Here is a 17,529-nt window from a genome sequence, read left to right on the forward strand (position 1 = left end):
ACAGCCCCTTCTGCACAGAAATCCTTCCTCAGAGCCAGCCTGACCCTGCCCTGGGCAGCTTGAGGCCATTCCCTCGGGGCCTGGCGCTGGGGCCTTGGCTCCAGAGACTCATCCCCCCTCTCTGCCCCCTCCTGGCAGGGAGTTGCCGAGGGCCAGGAGGTCTCCCCTCAGCCTCCTCTTCTCCAGACTGAACCCCCCCAGTTCCCAAGGCGAGACAGCACACAGCAGCTGGAGATCTACTGAGGAAAGACGTGAGCACTTACTAATACTGAAGAAGAGTAGAGCCTTCATGCAGAGGAACTCCTGGGGCGTGATCTGAAGCCACCCGAACTCCTGCGAGAGATGCCGCATCCTGATACACTGGCTGTACATTCGGGACTTGTGCATCCGGTACCTGGGGCGGTGAGATGAGGAGTTCAGTGTCACAGGGGAGCTGAGGGGGACGTGGGGGGCAGGACACGCTCTGCCCCACCCGGCACATCCCGGGACCCTCAGCTCTGCCACAGGGGATGCTGGCAGCAAGAGCCTGAAACGCCCGTGCACAGCCCTCTTTGGAAACGGAGGATACCTGGGGTTTGCAGGGCTCGTCTGACCCTCTGCCTGCCTGAAAAACGACTGCAGTGATTCTCAAACACGGTTATGCGTGAGGGATACAAAGCTGAGCTCAGGGCTCTCAGGGAGAAGGCGCATGGTTTTGCTTGCTGCTGTGCTTAGTTATTGTTTTGAAGTTCTACCTTAGTGTCAACAAACTCTCCCCAACTCTAAGCTGAGGGTACATCACACAGAACCCTTCAGGAACTCACAATAAACGTTTGTCTCTGATCGCTCCAGCTGACCAACCGAGCTGCAAGCAGGCGTGCAGGTCCCGCAGAAAACAGGCAGGTCTGCACGGGCCGGCCCCTCGCCCCCAGCACCTGCTGCTGCCCTGGTGGGGGCTGAGGGAAAGGGAAGAAGGACCGGGAGAGACACTGCAACTCCTCTTACTGCTCCCGGAGATCGCTGTGGGGCAGCCAGAGGGGAAAAGCAGGTCCCTCCTACTCTGAAAGCACCATTACTCAAACCTGACACTTCCTGAGCAGATGGGAAAGCAAATTCCTTGTCTTGCTCTCGTTTCTCACACAGTCTGACCCAGACAAAGCACGGTATTAATTATTGTTATTTCACACTTACTCATTGAAGACCAAATCTGGAGCGAAGTAAAGCATCCTGGAGTTGACGTTGGTGAAAGATCTCCAGCCCATAGCAAAAACCATGAGGCCCATCCAAGAATACTGGATTATTGACATCTGGTCATCCACATGCAGGTTGCGAAATCCTATTGAAAACCAAGAGAGGGATGTCACAAATTGATAACCTGCAACTACCAGGGAGTCTGTGCAGAGCCCCGCTCCCCTGGAGCACCCCTGCTAGGACAAGGCGATCTGCAGCCTCGCAACAGCTCGTCCCGGGACGCAGCCGCTGTGCTCACACCTGATGGGCTGTCGGGAACAGCTGAAGCACAAAACTGCATCTGGGAGGGGAGAAAGGGGATCCCCAGCCACACGGAGGGGGTAAAGAAAGCCACAGGCAGCCAAGTATTTTAAAGGAAGGCAGTGGCAAGCAGTAATCAGCGACACCTTCCCCCTAAGAGTCTCGAAGATCTTCACAAACGGTATTTGAAGAGCAAGAGCCACTGAGGTGAACAAGCATCACTCTGCACCAGACGGGACATAAAAATACAGCAGGAGGGGCTTCAGCGACTCCCCAGAGTCCCGCAGGATAACGCACCCCACCAGGGTGCTGAGCAGGCCCAGCTCCCCGGCACCAGGCCGGCACTAATTAGTGTCATTTCTGGCCCTGATTAGACACCCCAAGTGAGTCTTACCGTGCCGCCGGCTCTGCAGTCACGGCAGAACCCCCAGATCCCCCCTCCACAACATTCACAGTCCCCACGTGAGACAGGATGTCAAAAGAGAGGGCAATGAACAGCCGAGGAGGATTTGTTTGCTTTGTTCTGCTCACAGAAATAAATCTGCCGAAGGGGAGTGGGAGCCCCGCAGCAGCACAATCAACGCGATCCCATTCTCCAGGCACTGAGGCAGAAACAAGCCCTCCCTAACCAACAGCCTCCTCTGGTGCAGTTCTGGCACTCAAGGAAATAAGTAGAGAAACCTCCTTTCTTTTCAACCTGTTGGGACTTCACCAAATTTAAGTAAACGGATTTTAATGTACAATGCTCAGAGCCAGCGAGTAACCCCGAGGCCCCATCACACGGTTAACAGGCTGCTTCGGTTTCTGTGTCAAGTACACAGTTCATTTATCTAACAACCATGAAAGCGAATATGAAAACCTCTGCTGAATCGCAAGCGAAACAGAAATATCAATCACATTCCAATTAGCATTCCCAGATGGTGGCTCACAGCTAAACCCCGGGCACATTTACACCACACGCACAGACATCACCTCCAACGCCGTGCGTTCCAGACACCGCTAAGTACTCCAATGTAATCTGCTTTCAAGAAAATCGTACATTATTTCCATCGAATATTAAAGCAGTCCCAACACTTCCAGTGTATAATTATAATCCACTGAGGCAAGCATCTGCCTCTTGCCTGGGAAGCTGTCAACTGCGAACGAGCACAAGCCATGTTTTACCGCCGACTGAACTCACTTTACGTTCGTACGTTTTCCCTTCAGTTTGCGCATCACCACATTAAAAACCCGAAGCCTGCGCACGAGCCGCGTCCCACTGGGCCGGTGATTTCCACCGGAGGCTCTGAGCTCCCGGCTGAACACGAACCTCCTGGTCGCCAGCGTTCGCCCTCCCTCGAGCCTGTTCTCTCCCCCAGGCCCCTTTTGCTGGGTTCAGCATCCGCAGGAGAAAGCCCCTGGCCCCCCCGCCGCTGCCCGCCCCGCCGCGTCCCCAGAACCCAGCGCTGGCGGGAGGTCCCGTCCGGGGCTGCCCTTTCCTTCACCACCCAGGATCAGCTTTTCCACGCGTTTCTGGAAGCATTTGTTGCCCCCAATCCTTGCTCTGGGAAGGGTTCTGGTGCACTTGTGCGGTACCTTGTAATTACGTTCACTAAAAAAAAAAATATTTGCGCAAGGTTTATCAGTGCTTAAGGAAAGGTATTTGAACACAACAGTTTTGTTGTTACAGGACTTAGTGTTTGCTTTCTGCTCGTCCACAAAAACAACTTCTAGAAACACGGTGGCTGACTTTTCTAAAAGGAATCACTGCTTCCCGTTTCTGAGCTGAGACGCCTTGAGACATCACTGATTCTCAGAAAGCAGATCCCTATCACTTCCTGGAAACCTCCCTGCTCCAGATGATGTATGGCCAGCATCACAGTGAAAGAAAATAGAAACAAACCTAATGCCACAATACATTGTTAAATTTTTAGTATTGGCATAGTCTGAAGAATGAAGACACCTCCTACAGAAAGAAACGAAAGCAAAAGTAAAATTAAATTTACCGATGACTTGAAAAAGAACAACGCATAACTTTTTTCTTGTGAATAATCTTAAAGCAGCAGAGTGTGGAAACAAACTCTCTGTGTCCTCTCCTGATGCGCTGCTGTGCCAGAATGACATCTGAGGGATCAGCCCCTGAACACCGCGCATGTCACCGTAAAGCAACATCCCCACTGGAAACCAACACTCGTATCTGGAGATGTTACTGCCCAGAGAATGGAAAAAGACGCACCAGCAGTTGTGAGCTTGTATTAAAGGGCGAGTAAGGGAGTATATTTGGAAGAGAAAAGCGAGCAAGCCAGGGCCAGGAACACCCGTGAGGCGCCGAGGCCTGGCAAGGACACAGAGATTTTGCAATAGCTCCAACAGCCGGGCCCATCTCCCGTGAGACCAGGTGGAGTGTTTCACCCGACACACGTGCACCGACAGGCGCTCGGGGGGTTCGTCCAGCAGCGGAGCCGCCGCCTGCCCCGCCCAGGCAGCCCTTCCCCCTGCACCCACTTATTCTCACAGCCTGGTATTTTCGCAGCCCAGTTATTTTTACAGTCTGATTTCCCAACAGCTTCAGGGAAAACTGGAGACTTTTCAATTGCTGCCAGACAAAATGATCTTTAAGCTAATGTGTTCGAGTGCTGATCTAAATTAACTGCAACACTTTCACTGAATTTATGCATGTGGAAAAGGGAAAATACATACTCCTTCCACTTACCTTGAAGTGGACAGATTTTATGGATTTAATCAGATTTTTTAATTCAGTGTTTCAGCAGCTTACTTGGCAAGCTGTGGTTATTTAATCTTTCCTTTCCAGGCGAACCACAGTTTGCTTCTACCCTCTCCTACGCGGAATCTCAACTGCACGGGTTCCAAAGGGCCACACGTTACATCTCCTCCACCAGACAGAGGTGACATTGCTCCTGCAGGCAAGCAGGTGCAGAAACGTCCTACCTGATGCAGTCTCGCTTCTGGGGTATCACTGAAGCCTCGCTGGAAGAAAAGCAGCAACACTTGCTGCATATTAATCACTCTTGGGATACAGGTGATGCTCCACGCAGGATGCAGAGTGAATAATCACTTATTAATGCTGGCCACAGGTTAATATTGGTTATCAGGCTGAGGCTACCTCTATTACAGGTGCGAGTTCCCCTTCCTCCCGCCAGCAGCGCTCACTGGAAGGTAAAACCTTTGCCCCTTTACACTGCCATATATCTCAGCTGAGGCACAGAGCTGCCTGTGCTCAGCTCAGCCAACGCTTGTGCCAGATGTGCTTCGCTAACGGGCAAAGGGGGAGAGGGAGCACGCTTCCACCCTTCCTGCGGCCCACGCAGGCATCGGCTGCCTGCCGGGCTGCCCTGGGGGCAGGGGCAGGCCGAGGTTTGCCTGTGGGCACCGACGTGCCCGCCGGGACGCTGCTGTGGCGCTGGCCTCGCGCTCTGCTCCCCTCGGCCGCCCAGCCACGGCCCCTCACGCCTCCGGCCGCTCCCCTCGCCAGCGCAGCGCTCATGCAAGGGCCTCCAGCCTCCCAGCAGACCGTGGGAAGATCTCTCTGTTCCGATAAAAACAGCTGCAGCCCGGTGCCTTACACTGCTGGGGGCTCCTTTCCACTGCTCCCCCCTGGCACCCCTTCGCCAGCCTCGACCTCTCGCCAGCCCGCAGAGCCGGGGACTGAAACACTTCTGCTCTGTTAACCAAAACAACGTAAATAAATGTTAGACAGCGAACTACCGCCGGCTGTGCATGTTCACCCCAAAAGCTGCTGGGGGAGCACCAGCACCAGGGCGGGCAGAGCCCCCCTCGCCGCGGCACCTGGACCACAACAGCCACAGTCCTGCCGTGGCTTGTTCTTTCCCTGGAAAAAAGATCAGGAGAATGACCAAGGGGCAAATTTGTGTTGTTGCTGTTGACCTCCGGCGTTGGCACACGGGGAACCGCTGGAGAAAGCTGGGGAAAACAAACAGGCTTTGCCTCTCGCCCCGGACACAGAGATGCTGACGGTCCGGCCAGGCGGGATGGGGAGGGCAGCACCCCCCGCAGCACACCCAGGCAGGAGAGGTGGGCTCCGGAGGGACCCCCTGCCCCGCGGAGGGGCTGCGGTCATCCTGCAGCTGCCCAGAGAGCCGTGACCGCTCAGATGGCAGAAGATTAAAATTAATTTTGCCCAGAAGCCGTTGCCGGCAGGGCAGGCGCCAGCCCCGCGAGGCAGCACCACCGCCGTGCCACGCACCACGGGGTCTGCGACCGCGTGCAGTAAGGGGAGTAAAAGCCTTTGAAAAGGGTGTGGTTACGATGAAAAATGTTTTTCAAAGTGCTCTCCCTTTCCATTAGCACTACCGCAGTTTTACAACCTCGGCCCCCGGACTGCCGGCCCGGTTTGCTGGTGTCTCCATGTACTTTTCTCAAGAAATCTTGATGTCTGATGCAGATAAGCCAGAAAAGAAAGCATGGCTTGTCCCTGGTTTCACACGCTGGGTGAACCTTTTCTGACTCTAGAACAGAAGACACAGAACGGGCTACTCTACATTTGAGCATATTCAGACGAACACCCCTCCTGGACAAGCTACTGCCAGGGGCACTGCCAGGCTCCTGGGAATGTCACACATCTGACTTGTTCACCTCCGGGTTTTGGCATACACTGGCAAACCTGCTTTGCCTCAGTTTCCTCCTTTGGTGACATGACCCCACACATAACGAGCAGGATCCCTCTTTTCTGTGGGTTTTCCCAAGGAACAGGGCCAGGGTGAGGAAGGCAGCTCGGTGTCGTCCCCACGCCCCAGGCCCGGGGATGCTGGAAGGCGAACTGGATCCTGCTGCACCCAAAGTGATCTCAGTCCTCTGTAATTTCACTCACTGGCAGCAGTACGACACACACCGGGCAGCGTGTCACAGGCTGGTAACCTCTCTGCTCAGAACCAGGGAACACATCTATCACCAGGATGTTCTCATTTACAGCACCTGATAACTATTACCACTTGGAAACCTCCCAACCCCTCTGTACTCCCACAGCACCGCTCTGAATGCACCATAAATATATTCCAGCAGCCTGTCTCACAATAGCAACCTGACTGCCAGGAGGAAGCCCTTGGGGATTTTGTATCTCTCCTTTGCTATTTTACTAAAATTAATTGGCTTGTGAAATGCAATGATGGCGAGGAAGGATCTCTCCCATCTCCCAGGCCTCAGCTCCTTTCAGCCCGGTTGCTTCCACCTCACAGGCTTCCGATTCACCGGGGGAAATTCCCTTCTCACCCCTTCACGCGGGTTTCGGGACGGGGCTAATGCTTGATTAGAGAAGACTCCTGCAGGTCTGCGGACACCGCCCAGCAAAACCCCTGCAGGGAGGGCAAGACCCTGAGCTCATGCCCAGCACCGGCCCCTCCCGCGCCGGGGAGCAGACACATGCCCACGGGGACGGACCCATAAGCGCAGGTTTCTGCGTACTTTGTCCCCCCTGGGCCACCTCTCCCATCAACCCGGCACCCGCAGCCTGCTTTACGGAGCTGTCACACGGAGCCGTGCCCCAGGAGGATGCTCCCCCCGGGAAGGGTGTGCTGGTGGGACAAGGCTGCAGATGCCTCCTCCGAACCCGCCCCAGGCGATGCCAGCTGGGGGGGCTTCAGGAACGGGCCAGGGAAAGGACAGGGTCAGCTCGTTTTCCTCCTCACCTGGCAGGGCCTTTGCCCATTTGACCACGTAGACCAGCTGCCTCTCTCCCAGCTCGTTCAGGCTGCTCAGCAGGTTGGAGAAGGAGTCTGGCTGGCTGTTGTCGTGGCCAGCACACACCACACCAGGCTCAATGGCCTCCAGGACGTTGAGGAAGATGGGCTGGCACTCGTACCCGTTGATGTGTGTCATCACCATCTTGGAAGCCTGCTCCTCTGAGGGGCTGCATGAGCTGGCTGCCTCTGCCTCATCCTGTGTCTTCAGGTTACCCAGCTTCTTCAGCTTGCGGGCTGTGGAAATGACACAGCTTAGTGTGATGCTTAAAAATAAAAATAAAAAAACCCCAACCCTTGAGGTTTTATGGCCTCCAGCTCCTTCACTTATATTTATGAGGAAAGGAAAACTGATGACCAGGAGCAGCTACTCCTTCAGTGCACACTGCCCAGAGATGCCCTGGCACCGCAGACCTCACGTAAGGACAAAAGGGAGCACACGCTGCACAAGGAAACCCATTTGCTCGTTAATCTTGTACGGAAAAGAACAAGCACCATTCATATCCTCAGCCGTGACCGGTCTCACATTAACTCCCACTTAGAAATGGAGAGGAAGAACTGGGGAAAAGAGAGAGGAGGTGACGATTCAAACAACTACTCACATGCAGTTACAAAGGGAAGCAACACGAGCAGATAAACTCAGTAGATGGTCACGTTCCCGGTTGGACACTCAAGTCGGATTGTTCCATCCCAGGCCAGAGCCGGAGCGGGATGAGATAAAAGCCTTCTCCCTGCCCGGGACTCCTGCAACGCCCGCTGCCCCACACCCTGCTGCCCCCAGCCCCTCACTGCTCTACAAATGTCTTACGGAAAACACATTTTAAAAGCCAGCAGGAGGTCCCACGGCTGGTTCCCTGGAGCCTCCCCACTAGCCCCCCAGCAAGGAGGCTCGAGCAGGGTGGGCAGCTTCAAGAGCAGAGTGGGCTTGTGGGAGGGGACTGCAGGCAGGCAATGCCTGTGCCTGTGTCACCACGAGCAGGTGTCTCTCCTGTGCACCCGGATCTAAATCAGATGCTGGCCTGCTAGCAAGAGACACCAGCAGCTTCAGACGGTGCCTCCGGAGCTCCTGGAGAGTCAGCGCTCACCTAGTCTGCTCTCTGACAGTGCTCAGCACAACGCAGGCTGGCAGGCTACCGCAGACAGGAACAGCCTCCCTCTACCAACTCCAAAAATCCCTAGTTAGAGAAAGCAAGCCCATGTTTAATTCAAGCAGAGAATATATCATCAAACCAATTGTACTTGGGGTTTTGGCTCTTTCATTACATGATACTTATCTCAAATTTCCTTTCAGCTGTAATTAGAGAACTAAGCAGTGAATCATAAAAATGCCAAGTTAAAGTGCAGCTTTGTAAATCAGTTCAAAACGCTGATCTTTAAGTAACGGACGCTGGATGATCTGTGCGAGCAGCTATGGCTGCTCTGGGAAAAAGGAGGAGGAGAACGGAGCAATAAAGATAAAAGAGAGCAAGAGGAAAAGAGGGGCTGTGGCACGGCCATCGCGGAGCTGACACACATTTTAAGCAACGGAACCTGCCCTCCGTCCCGCCAGGCGCCCCTGGAGCCGCCGGGGCAGCGCTCTGGGCTCCAGCACTGGGACTTGGGTAAGTTCTGGGGACGTGGAAGAAAACTGCTTTTGCACTAGCAATGACAGAGAAATAAATCCTGCCCACCCCAGGCACCGCACGCTGACTTCAGCCGCAGGCGAAATGTCAGAGGAGCTGAAACAGGACTTGACTTATATCCTGTTCTTTAAATTTTTTATGAACAACAACATGTGGCTTGTCAAAACCAGACCCTACCGAACTATCAATCTTTTCTGGCATGATAATTTTAGTTGATAATCACAATAATACTGGTGCAGCAGACATCTTTAAGAGATCTGAGTCAGTCTGGCCTACGTGAAATAGAAAAACTCAAAACAATATAAAATCAGACAGTACGGCTGAATGGTTTTAAATCAACCGGGCAATACATCTCAAAAGTAATGATAAATGTTGAAACAACATCAGACAGGTTTGTTTCTTATGAGTTTGATCATGGCCCTTTGCTAGTGAATGTCTACATTCATTCCAAAGAGAAAATTAACCATTTTTACTAAAAAAAAATCTGTATGACAATGCATAGATGGGAAAACAGTAACGAACATTAAGGACTGATCACTGAACAGACTGATCAAGCTCTGCTGATAAGCTCAGTCTCTTAAAACAAAGCTAATTTCACTGCAAGTAGAAATGTCTTCCAGTCCTTAATGTGGGCTACAGGAAAGCTGAGGAGGGACTCTTTATCAGGGGTGTAGGGATAGGACGAGGGGTGATGGTTTTAAACTGACAGAGGGCAGATTTAGATCAGATCTAAGGCAGAAATTGTTCCCTGTGAGGGGGGTGAGGCCCTGGGACAGGCTGCCCAGAGAAGCTGTGGCTGCCCCCTCCCTGGAAGGGCTCAAGGCCAGGTTGGACGGGGCTTTGGGCAACCTGGGCTGGTGGAAGGTGGCCCTGCCCGGGGCAGGGGGTGGCACTGGAGGGGCTGTAAGGTCCCTTCCAACCCAAACCATCCCGTGATTCTGTGATTCCGTGATCTCAAGCATCTGAGAAAGTGACCCATCGATGAGGAACGTCGGACTCCATCCTCGGCAGCCTGACCTCACACCCAAAGCCGATGGACAAACACAGACAGGACGGCTCAGAGGACACAGGACTGGCAGGACCCCGTGCCACGCGACGGAGGAAAACACTGACCTGGAGAGCATCTCACCGCCACCTCTAAGCACTGCTGCTGACACTGGGAAACCGCGATCGTTCACTGTACGAGGGAGGTGTCAGCAAATGGCAGGGGCTCTAAGAATAGTAAAGACCAGACAACACACCTCGGAGCGAGGAAGTGAGGAATTTCACCTAGGCGGGCATGCAGAGGGCTAAAGGGTTATTGAGTCACAGCCAACAAATACCCACGGCAGGGAGAGAAATTCAATAAAAGTACGTGTTTCGATCTAGCAAGCAAAGCTGTAAATAAAGATCGAGTTGCTGGAAATCACGGACTGACAAGATGAAAAATAAGGTACATCTCTCACAACACTGAACACAATGAGCTCCCGCACCTGCGTGGCAAAAGATGTGTTAGACTCTCCCCTGCTGGAAGCGCTTACAGCGGTACCCAGCGCCTTAGTACGCCATGAGCTCTGCTTTAACCGCAGAAACTGGACCTGAACTAGGACTAAAAGCAGGTGTGCCTCCTGCCTGGGGCTTTCACGGGCCATTGGTGGTCACTATGGGGCTTTTCTAGCCCTACCATCAACGGAATGAACTGAACTTCCCACGTCTGGGAGGGTTTGCCCCGCAGGGAGCAGTCTGTCCTGCCAGCTCCGGCCCAGGCGCCCGGGTCACGACGGGAACAGCCCGCGGGCCCTCGCACACCACAGCTCAGGCAGCAAACGGACGGGAGGAGGAGCTGCTGGCGGAGCCGTGTGCGGGGTCCGGACGGGAGCAGGACGGAGGGGGCCGGGGGCCGGCAGGATCCGTGCGGCTGCATGCACAGCGGGACGCTTCCCGCACACAGGGATAACAAATATTCTTCTGATTCTACATGTTAATCCCTGAAAATACAGCGCACAGTTCCTCTGTCTGACCTTTGGAGAAGGGAACGGTGCACACTGGGCCAGCTGCAGTTTGGGTACTCGTCCCAGTGAAAAGCTGGGCTTTGAACAGACCACCGGCAAAAACCTTAGAGAGAGCGTACAGTTCTCCTTGTCACTCGTCACAACGGTGAAACACGCCTGCGAAACCATTCCACAGCGCCAGCCTACAGCAGAAGAAACGTTTTCCCAGACCTTACCACCTACCAATGTTCTCGTACTCTTGCAAGGCTCTATCGCAAAACCAACCAAACTTTTGACAGACCAAATGGTACCAATCCATGTTGTGAAAAAATTCTGTGTTATTACCACGAAGAATGAGACAGCGTGTGGCTGTGTGTGCAGCAGCACGCTGCCCGTGCACGGGGGCTCCAGGATCCGGGCAGGCACCTGCGCTCCCACTCAGAACTGGTGCTGTGGGAGAGGCAGGACAGTGTGCCGGCAGAACACAGCACACGAGACCAGCATTATCCCTTTTTCTTTTTTTTCTCTTTTTTTTTTCCCCTCTTTTTGGCTTTACAGTGTTGATTGGGAGAGAAGATTCTGTTTAATGGATTTCAGCTTGCAGGTCAGAGTGATCTCAATCAATAATGAAGTGCTTCGACGTATCGCCAGCCTGTGCCAAAGCAGAGCTCTAAATAAGGTATTTGGTGTCACCTCCTCCTCCTGCCTTACACACAGCCAGAGCTGCGGGTCTGCGCTCCCAGGGCTCTGTCATACCCTACAAGCCACTGGTAGTTAACAGGCAGATAAAAACAACTCTTTGGGGCTTGGGAGCCTTCTCAAATGCTCTGCCTCTCTGCTGTGGGAGAAATAACTGTGGACAAGCTCATAGCATGCATGTTTTTAACAATTGCCTTTAAACCGACATTGAAAACAAATGTAAAACAGACCAGGCAGAACAGGTCAGAGTGACCCGAAAAGCTTAAGAAAGAAAAAAAAAGGGGGGGGGGCTATCAGTATTAGCATTAATTTTGTCAGTGTGTCCTGCAGAAGGTTACACTGATGTATGTCTTCTCTTACTTGGGTAAATTTCACCAGAAAAAAAAAAAAAAAGCACTTAAAAATAAAAGCACGCTTGTTTTGGAAGGCATTGCAAAGGCCTTCTGCTGGCGGGCGATCAGGGACCTGGCGTGGCTCCTCAGTCCCCGGGCTGCCACGGGCAGGGTGGGCAAGGGAAGGCCCCCGTTACCAGGGGCCTTTTCATCCTGGGTCACATCCATCAGCCCCGGTTTTCAGGGTATTTGCTTCCTCACTCTCGCATCAAGTGAACTCAAAGATGAGCCACCCAGTGATCTACATCGTAGCTTCTAGATTTTGAGCAGAAAACCTCAGATTTTGGATATGGGCACGCTAACAGGTTTTGGTAGAGCTACAGGTTATGGAACAGAGACAAACTGTAACAAGGCTCTTTACTGGTGACACAGGAGCAACTTCCATTCAGTGAAGAAAAATATTGGGGGTGTATTTTTATAAAGAAAAACGCCCCTTTCTGCCAGGGAAAAATCATCTTAAAATGGGAGTGCCCTGTTCAAGAGGCTGCGGTGTGAGGGAGAATCCAGCTTACCCCGCTCGTTTACATTTTTTCAGATTAACTAGGTTTTAAATTAAGGAAAAGGATGTTTCCTGAAACACAAACAGAAGTTTAATGGAATTCACAGTTCTGGTATTAGAAACCCGCAAATGCTTCCCAAAGCTCACTCCGCTCCATCAGCCTCGTTTTTTCAGCCATTTACTGACTGTTCCTAGCCAAGTCCATCCCTTGTCCGGAGGCTCAGCCCGGCCGCCCCGGCCCAGCGCGGTGATTCGGACAGTACCTCCCAGAGTCATCCCAGCTTCGTAGCACTTCCGCAGGCGGCAGGACGGGCAGTTTTTCCTTCTGAACTTGTCGATGGTGCAGTCGTTCCGGCTGGCGCAGAGGTACTTCTGTTTACCTACAAACATCAGAGGAGACGGCAGCTGGGTGGTGGGTACCCACTGGACGAGGAGGGAGAGGGAGAGACGCAGCATCTCAGTGCTGGTTTCCCAGTTAACCCCCAGCGGAAAATTTCTGCTGGAAGTTGGCATCTTTTGGGGAACAGCCCCAGGAGCTGTTCCGTGCCAGATGAACACACCCTGTACGGAGCCGGGTGCGGTCTCGCCCCCAGCAGCCGCTCTCTGCCTGCCCCCCGCCGCAGGCAGCACGGCTCCTCGGGGCTTTTGCACCACCACCCCCAGGGAGCAAAACCGCTCTGCGGTGTGCAGCCCAGCAGAGGCAGTCCAGAAACAGCATTTAAAAAGTAATGAAATACGGACAGTTTGGGCCTCGTTTTTCAGTCGCCACGCATCTATTGATGGGCTTTTTGCGGTGACGAGCTGGTTTTCTCCCAGAACGCCTTCAAAGCACAGTGTGAACCTCCTGCCACAGCACTTACCCCCCGTTTGCTGAAGGCAGTGCCCAGCCAGCGGCCTTCCCTCTGCAACCACGACTCTCTTCACAGTGCCTTTGGGGGCTGAGCTGGTTTTTGTGCCACCCATTAATACTGGGTTTGTTGTCTGGAGGTCGCAGACACCGGGGTTGGGAACTGGCTGCATGAGGAGCTGCTGCCCCACAGGCTCTGGCACCCATCCCCTGATCCCCTGGGCTGCTCCCACAGCCAGCCAGGGGGAAACTGGGACCAGTGATCCCCTGTAAGGGAGACCCTGCACAGCAGCAGCTTTAGGGGGGCTTGCAGAAAATCCGGGAGCTACTTATTGTCGGCTAATCAGTATCCTAGACTCACCTTTCTGCTCGTTTGGAGCACGGCCCTTAGAGCTCCAGACCTCAGCTCTTCTTTGCACTGCCTCCTCTGCTAGACATGCCAAGAATGAACTTTCCTTCCTGACTCATTTGTTTTCTTGTCAAGTCTAAACATGTTTATTGGCTCAGGATTTATCTGATGTTCTCCATACTGTTCCAAAGTAAAACAGTCTTGGGAAATAATAGAGCTGTGCACCTCAGCCTCTGTGAAAGTGGCCTACATGGGAAATCAGTCTATACCCAGTTTAATCTTTATTTATCATCCTGCAAGTGTTCGCTTTCTATATTCTTACAGAAATAGCCCTCTGGAGTCACCGGAGATCCATTAGCAGGATGAGGCTGAATGTAACTGCTTAACGTACCAGTTTTGACAAGAGAAGTGCTGATTTTGGTGCACTGATTTAACAACTGCCCACCTCCCACACACGCATGTCCACAGCTTCTGAAGATACGGGAATCGGAAAAAGCAACCAAATTTTAGCAACCCATTCCCACAGACCCCACCGCAGCTGCAGCCAGTAGCCCCCTCTCTGCACCCTGGGGCGGGGGGAGCCCAGTGACGCTCCCCCGGCACCAGCTGCCAGCAGAAAAGTCCTTCCAGGGCTCAGCTGCTGCCACAGGTTCGAACTTCTGAGAGTCTTCCCCATTAAATCTGGTCATCACACCCCTCAGTGCCTCAGCTGTTAAGACTGGAGACATAATGGGGCAGGAACGCATTACCTGCAGCACCTGCCTCTTAAACCCTTTTAACACCACTGCCATCAGCGCCTCTTCTCACCCCGCTCCCCGGCTCATTACCAGTGTTAAGGACACTTAGACGAGCCTCGGAAGAAGCACCGATTACACCAAATCCCAGGGAACACAAGCACCATCCTCCCTTTCAACAGTTCAGTGCAGAGGCTGAGTAATAAACAACTTCAGCAGAAACTGGGTTACTTGGAGTTATTTTTGTGCTATGGGAAACAAGAGCCGAGGCCATCCTCGCTCCACTCAAGCTCTTTAGGTGCGGACATCAAACAGGGATGGACAGCCCACCTTCCGAGGCATCGGCCGGGAGCTGCAGGGGGATTTTCCTCTCCTTCCCCGCCAGCTGCACTGCAGGACTCCTGTCCTGCGCCAGCATCAGACACTGGGATGCTCCAGAGCCCGTCAAAACTACCGCGAGTTCAAAACGGCCAGGCTGGACCGCAGCCGCTTCCCCCCGGCACTGCTGGGGAGGGACGGGACGGGGAGCGACCCCCCCAGCCCTGCGGCTCACCCTGCACAGTGCGGGCACCTGACAAGAGGCTCTGGGACAACTTCACCTCCCCGCCAACGGGCTCGGGTGAACACAGCTTTTAAGTTGCAGTCAATAACTCACCCCACAGTCATGGTACAGGGATTTTGCTGAAATAGTGAGGGGCCGCTTCCTGGTTCACAAAATAAACTCTTTGAGGCAGGAACAGGTTTTCTGTTAACTGTGCGTGCATAGTCGGGCACTGTTTATTTTAAGCTGTTAGGCATTAACAAAAAGGGAAACAAATGGTCATGCAGTGGCTATTCATGAGCCTGCTTCTGCTCAGCGTGAGAATAAGCCGCTTGCTCATCGCCTCCTAATCTCCAGGGGTGTAGAGATTCCCCTTTTAATTACCGGAGAAACCCAGCGCCCCGTCACTGCTATCCCCGGCCATGGATACGCTTTGTGAAACGAACCCATGACCCGGGAGAGGGCCCGTGTCACCGCCCCAGCGATGCCATCCCCGCCCTGAGCCGCCTGCGCTCGCCCCATGGGCCGCGGGAACCCCCCGGGACCCCCACAGCCCCCGGCTGCTCCCCCGCGCGCTCCAGCCTCCCCTCCCAGCGGGCGGCTCCGGCACGGCCACGGCACCCGAGTCCCGCTACGGAGGAGAAGGTGCCACTGGCAGTAGGGGGTGGCTGGGATACACACGGGTTCCATCTGCCTTAAGTAACTCCTCATATACAGAGACTTGTTTTTAATTTCAGGATAATTTACTCTTTTCATTTAAGAACAAGCCGAGACATTCGCAGTCAGCTGTTCTTTAAATAAAGATAAATGCACTGATTTTTCTTTTATTGAGAAGAGCACTGGAATGATTTTTTTTCTCCTTTACTGCAAACAATAGAGATACTTTCTCATATTACTCCAGATCAAAGGCTCTTGCTTTGCAAATCTGTAAGCACAGGTCTAAACTTTAAACACACTCTCCCACTTTACCCAGCGGTCCTGCTCTTTGCAGAGCCCATCCATCGCCCAGGCCGCCTTCACACGGGGACGCTGGCAAGGCCTCAGCCTCAGACACAGTTCCCCAGCTGGTGACAGGGCAGATGCACCCTGGAGAAGAGCCCTCTCCCCCCCTGCCGATCCAGACACCTGCAGGTGAGCAGGGAAGTTACAGGGGTACTCAGCACCCCCCTCCTACATCAGCCCAGCAGGAACCCCCGGGATCAGCCTGCACAGCTGGGGCAGCACCCCCCCAGCACACACCACGAACACGCTGCTGTCCCACAGCCCCCCCAGCTTGGGCTCCCTCCCCTCCGGCCTCGCACCAGGCAGGGAGATGCTTCTGCCATCCCCGAGTCCTCCTGCTCCTGGCCTGGGACTGCGGCGAACATCAGGAGCAGGGGGGAAGAGCAGCTCCCCCGACTCAACTTGAAATAAAGATTTATGGAGAAAGATGAGTTGCTCAATCCGGGGAAGTATTTAACCAAAAGTCTGTTGCCACATGAGTCACTGTGCCTAGAGTAGCTTTCTCTTCCAGAAAGCAATCTGCACCAACGTCTGGAGTAAGATTTACGATTGTGAATGTGAAAACCCATTAAATGCCTTTTGGAAGAGACACATCCTGTACTTCGGGGCATAAACTACATTCTCACAGCTGGGGGATAAGGCCAAGCTTTCTGAGAAAGCAAACCCCCCAGGGTCTCAGGTAACCACAGGGTCTCTAGCGCTCTCCTGTAAAAAACCCTGGTCCCCATCGCTGTCACCAGCTGGGCTGGGGCAAGAGCTGGGCTTGGTGCTGGGGCCGCCCCAAAGTTCCCGCTTTACGCCCCCATTCAAATAACCAAAGAGGGCACAGCTGTGAACCTTCGGGAACAAACATCGAGCCACTATCAATAACTGAGCTCTGCAAAGTCCTTTTCTTAATAGTCCCCTGTATTTACCAGAAGGCTAAAGAAAAGGAAAGCATCATTCCAGTGACACCGGGCGGGCTTCAGCACCAGCCCCGGTTCTTCCTTCTCAGGGCAGCGACCAGCAGCCTGCGGGGGCTGGCTCTGCGGGAGGAGCAGGGGGGAAGCTCTCCAGAAACGGTGGGTGCAGGTGAAAACATGAGCTAGCCAGAAAAACACAAGCACGGGAGTTACAGATGTTGGCAGAGTACCGGCACAGGCAGGTAACGGCTCCGTACAGAGTCTAGTGAGGGGCCTGGAGCAAGCCAAGGCTGAAGGGAACAACTACGGGACTGGGCAAACCGAAAAGACTTTATTTTAAAGATGCTTGAACTCAGCAAGCGAAAATGTTCTAATTGCTCAGCTCTCTGGCAACAAGCCTGCAATGCTTCAGCTCCTGAGCCGGTCTGAGGTCAAACTGCCTCAGACTCCAACTGCTGTGGCGTCTGCCTGTTCTGTTTGCTGCCTGTTCTGTTCTCTGCCTGTTCGCTGCCTGTTCTCTCCTGTCAGTGGCACAGCACGGGGAGCTGCCACCCCCCGACGTACCGGGTCCCCGAGAAGCACGGCCGTGCTGGGGAGCTGGTCTGTGGGCGCCAAGGCGGGGGCAGAGCGATCCCCCCTGGCAGGCAGCGCCCGAGACCGGCAGGCGCAGCACCACGGGGGTCTTCTGGAGACCCGACACTTCTGCACAGTCCGATCAGCCACGGCAAGAAGAGAGCATTTTAAACCTCGGTGGTGTCTCTGAAAATGGTTCACTTTAACTTGTCACCTCGGAAACTGGCAAGAAACTG

The 17,529-nt window shown here is 53.7% G+C and overlaps 1 protein-coding gene across 1 annotated transcript in view; it reads right to left on the reverse strand.

Annotated features, from left to right (window-relative positions):
• AR (androgen receptor) overlaps nt 1-17,529 on the reverse strand; it is a 52,110-nt gene that overhangs the window by 5,921 nt on the left and 28,660 nt on the right. The window contains exons 7-10 of the mRNA XM_026848834.1: nt 12,609-12,725; nt 7,113-7,400; nt 1,171-1,315; nt 241-394 (exon numbers count right to left, since the gene is read on the reverse strand). Of these exons, the coding sequence (XP_026704635.1) occupies nt 241-394; nt 1,171-1,315; nt 7,113-7,400; nt 12,609-12,725 (704 nt within the window). The remainder of the gene's footprint in view (nt 1-240; nt 395-1,170; nt 1,316-7,112; nt 7,401-12,608; nt 12,726-17,529) is intronic.

This window comes from Athene cunicularia (assembly GCF_003259725.1).
Source record: "Athene cunicularia isolate RWA chromosome 4 unlocalized genomic scaffold, athCun1 chr4_part3, whole genome shotgun sequence".
NCBI lineage: Eukaryota > Metazoa > Chordata > Aves > Strigiformes > Strigidae > Athene > Athene cunicularia.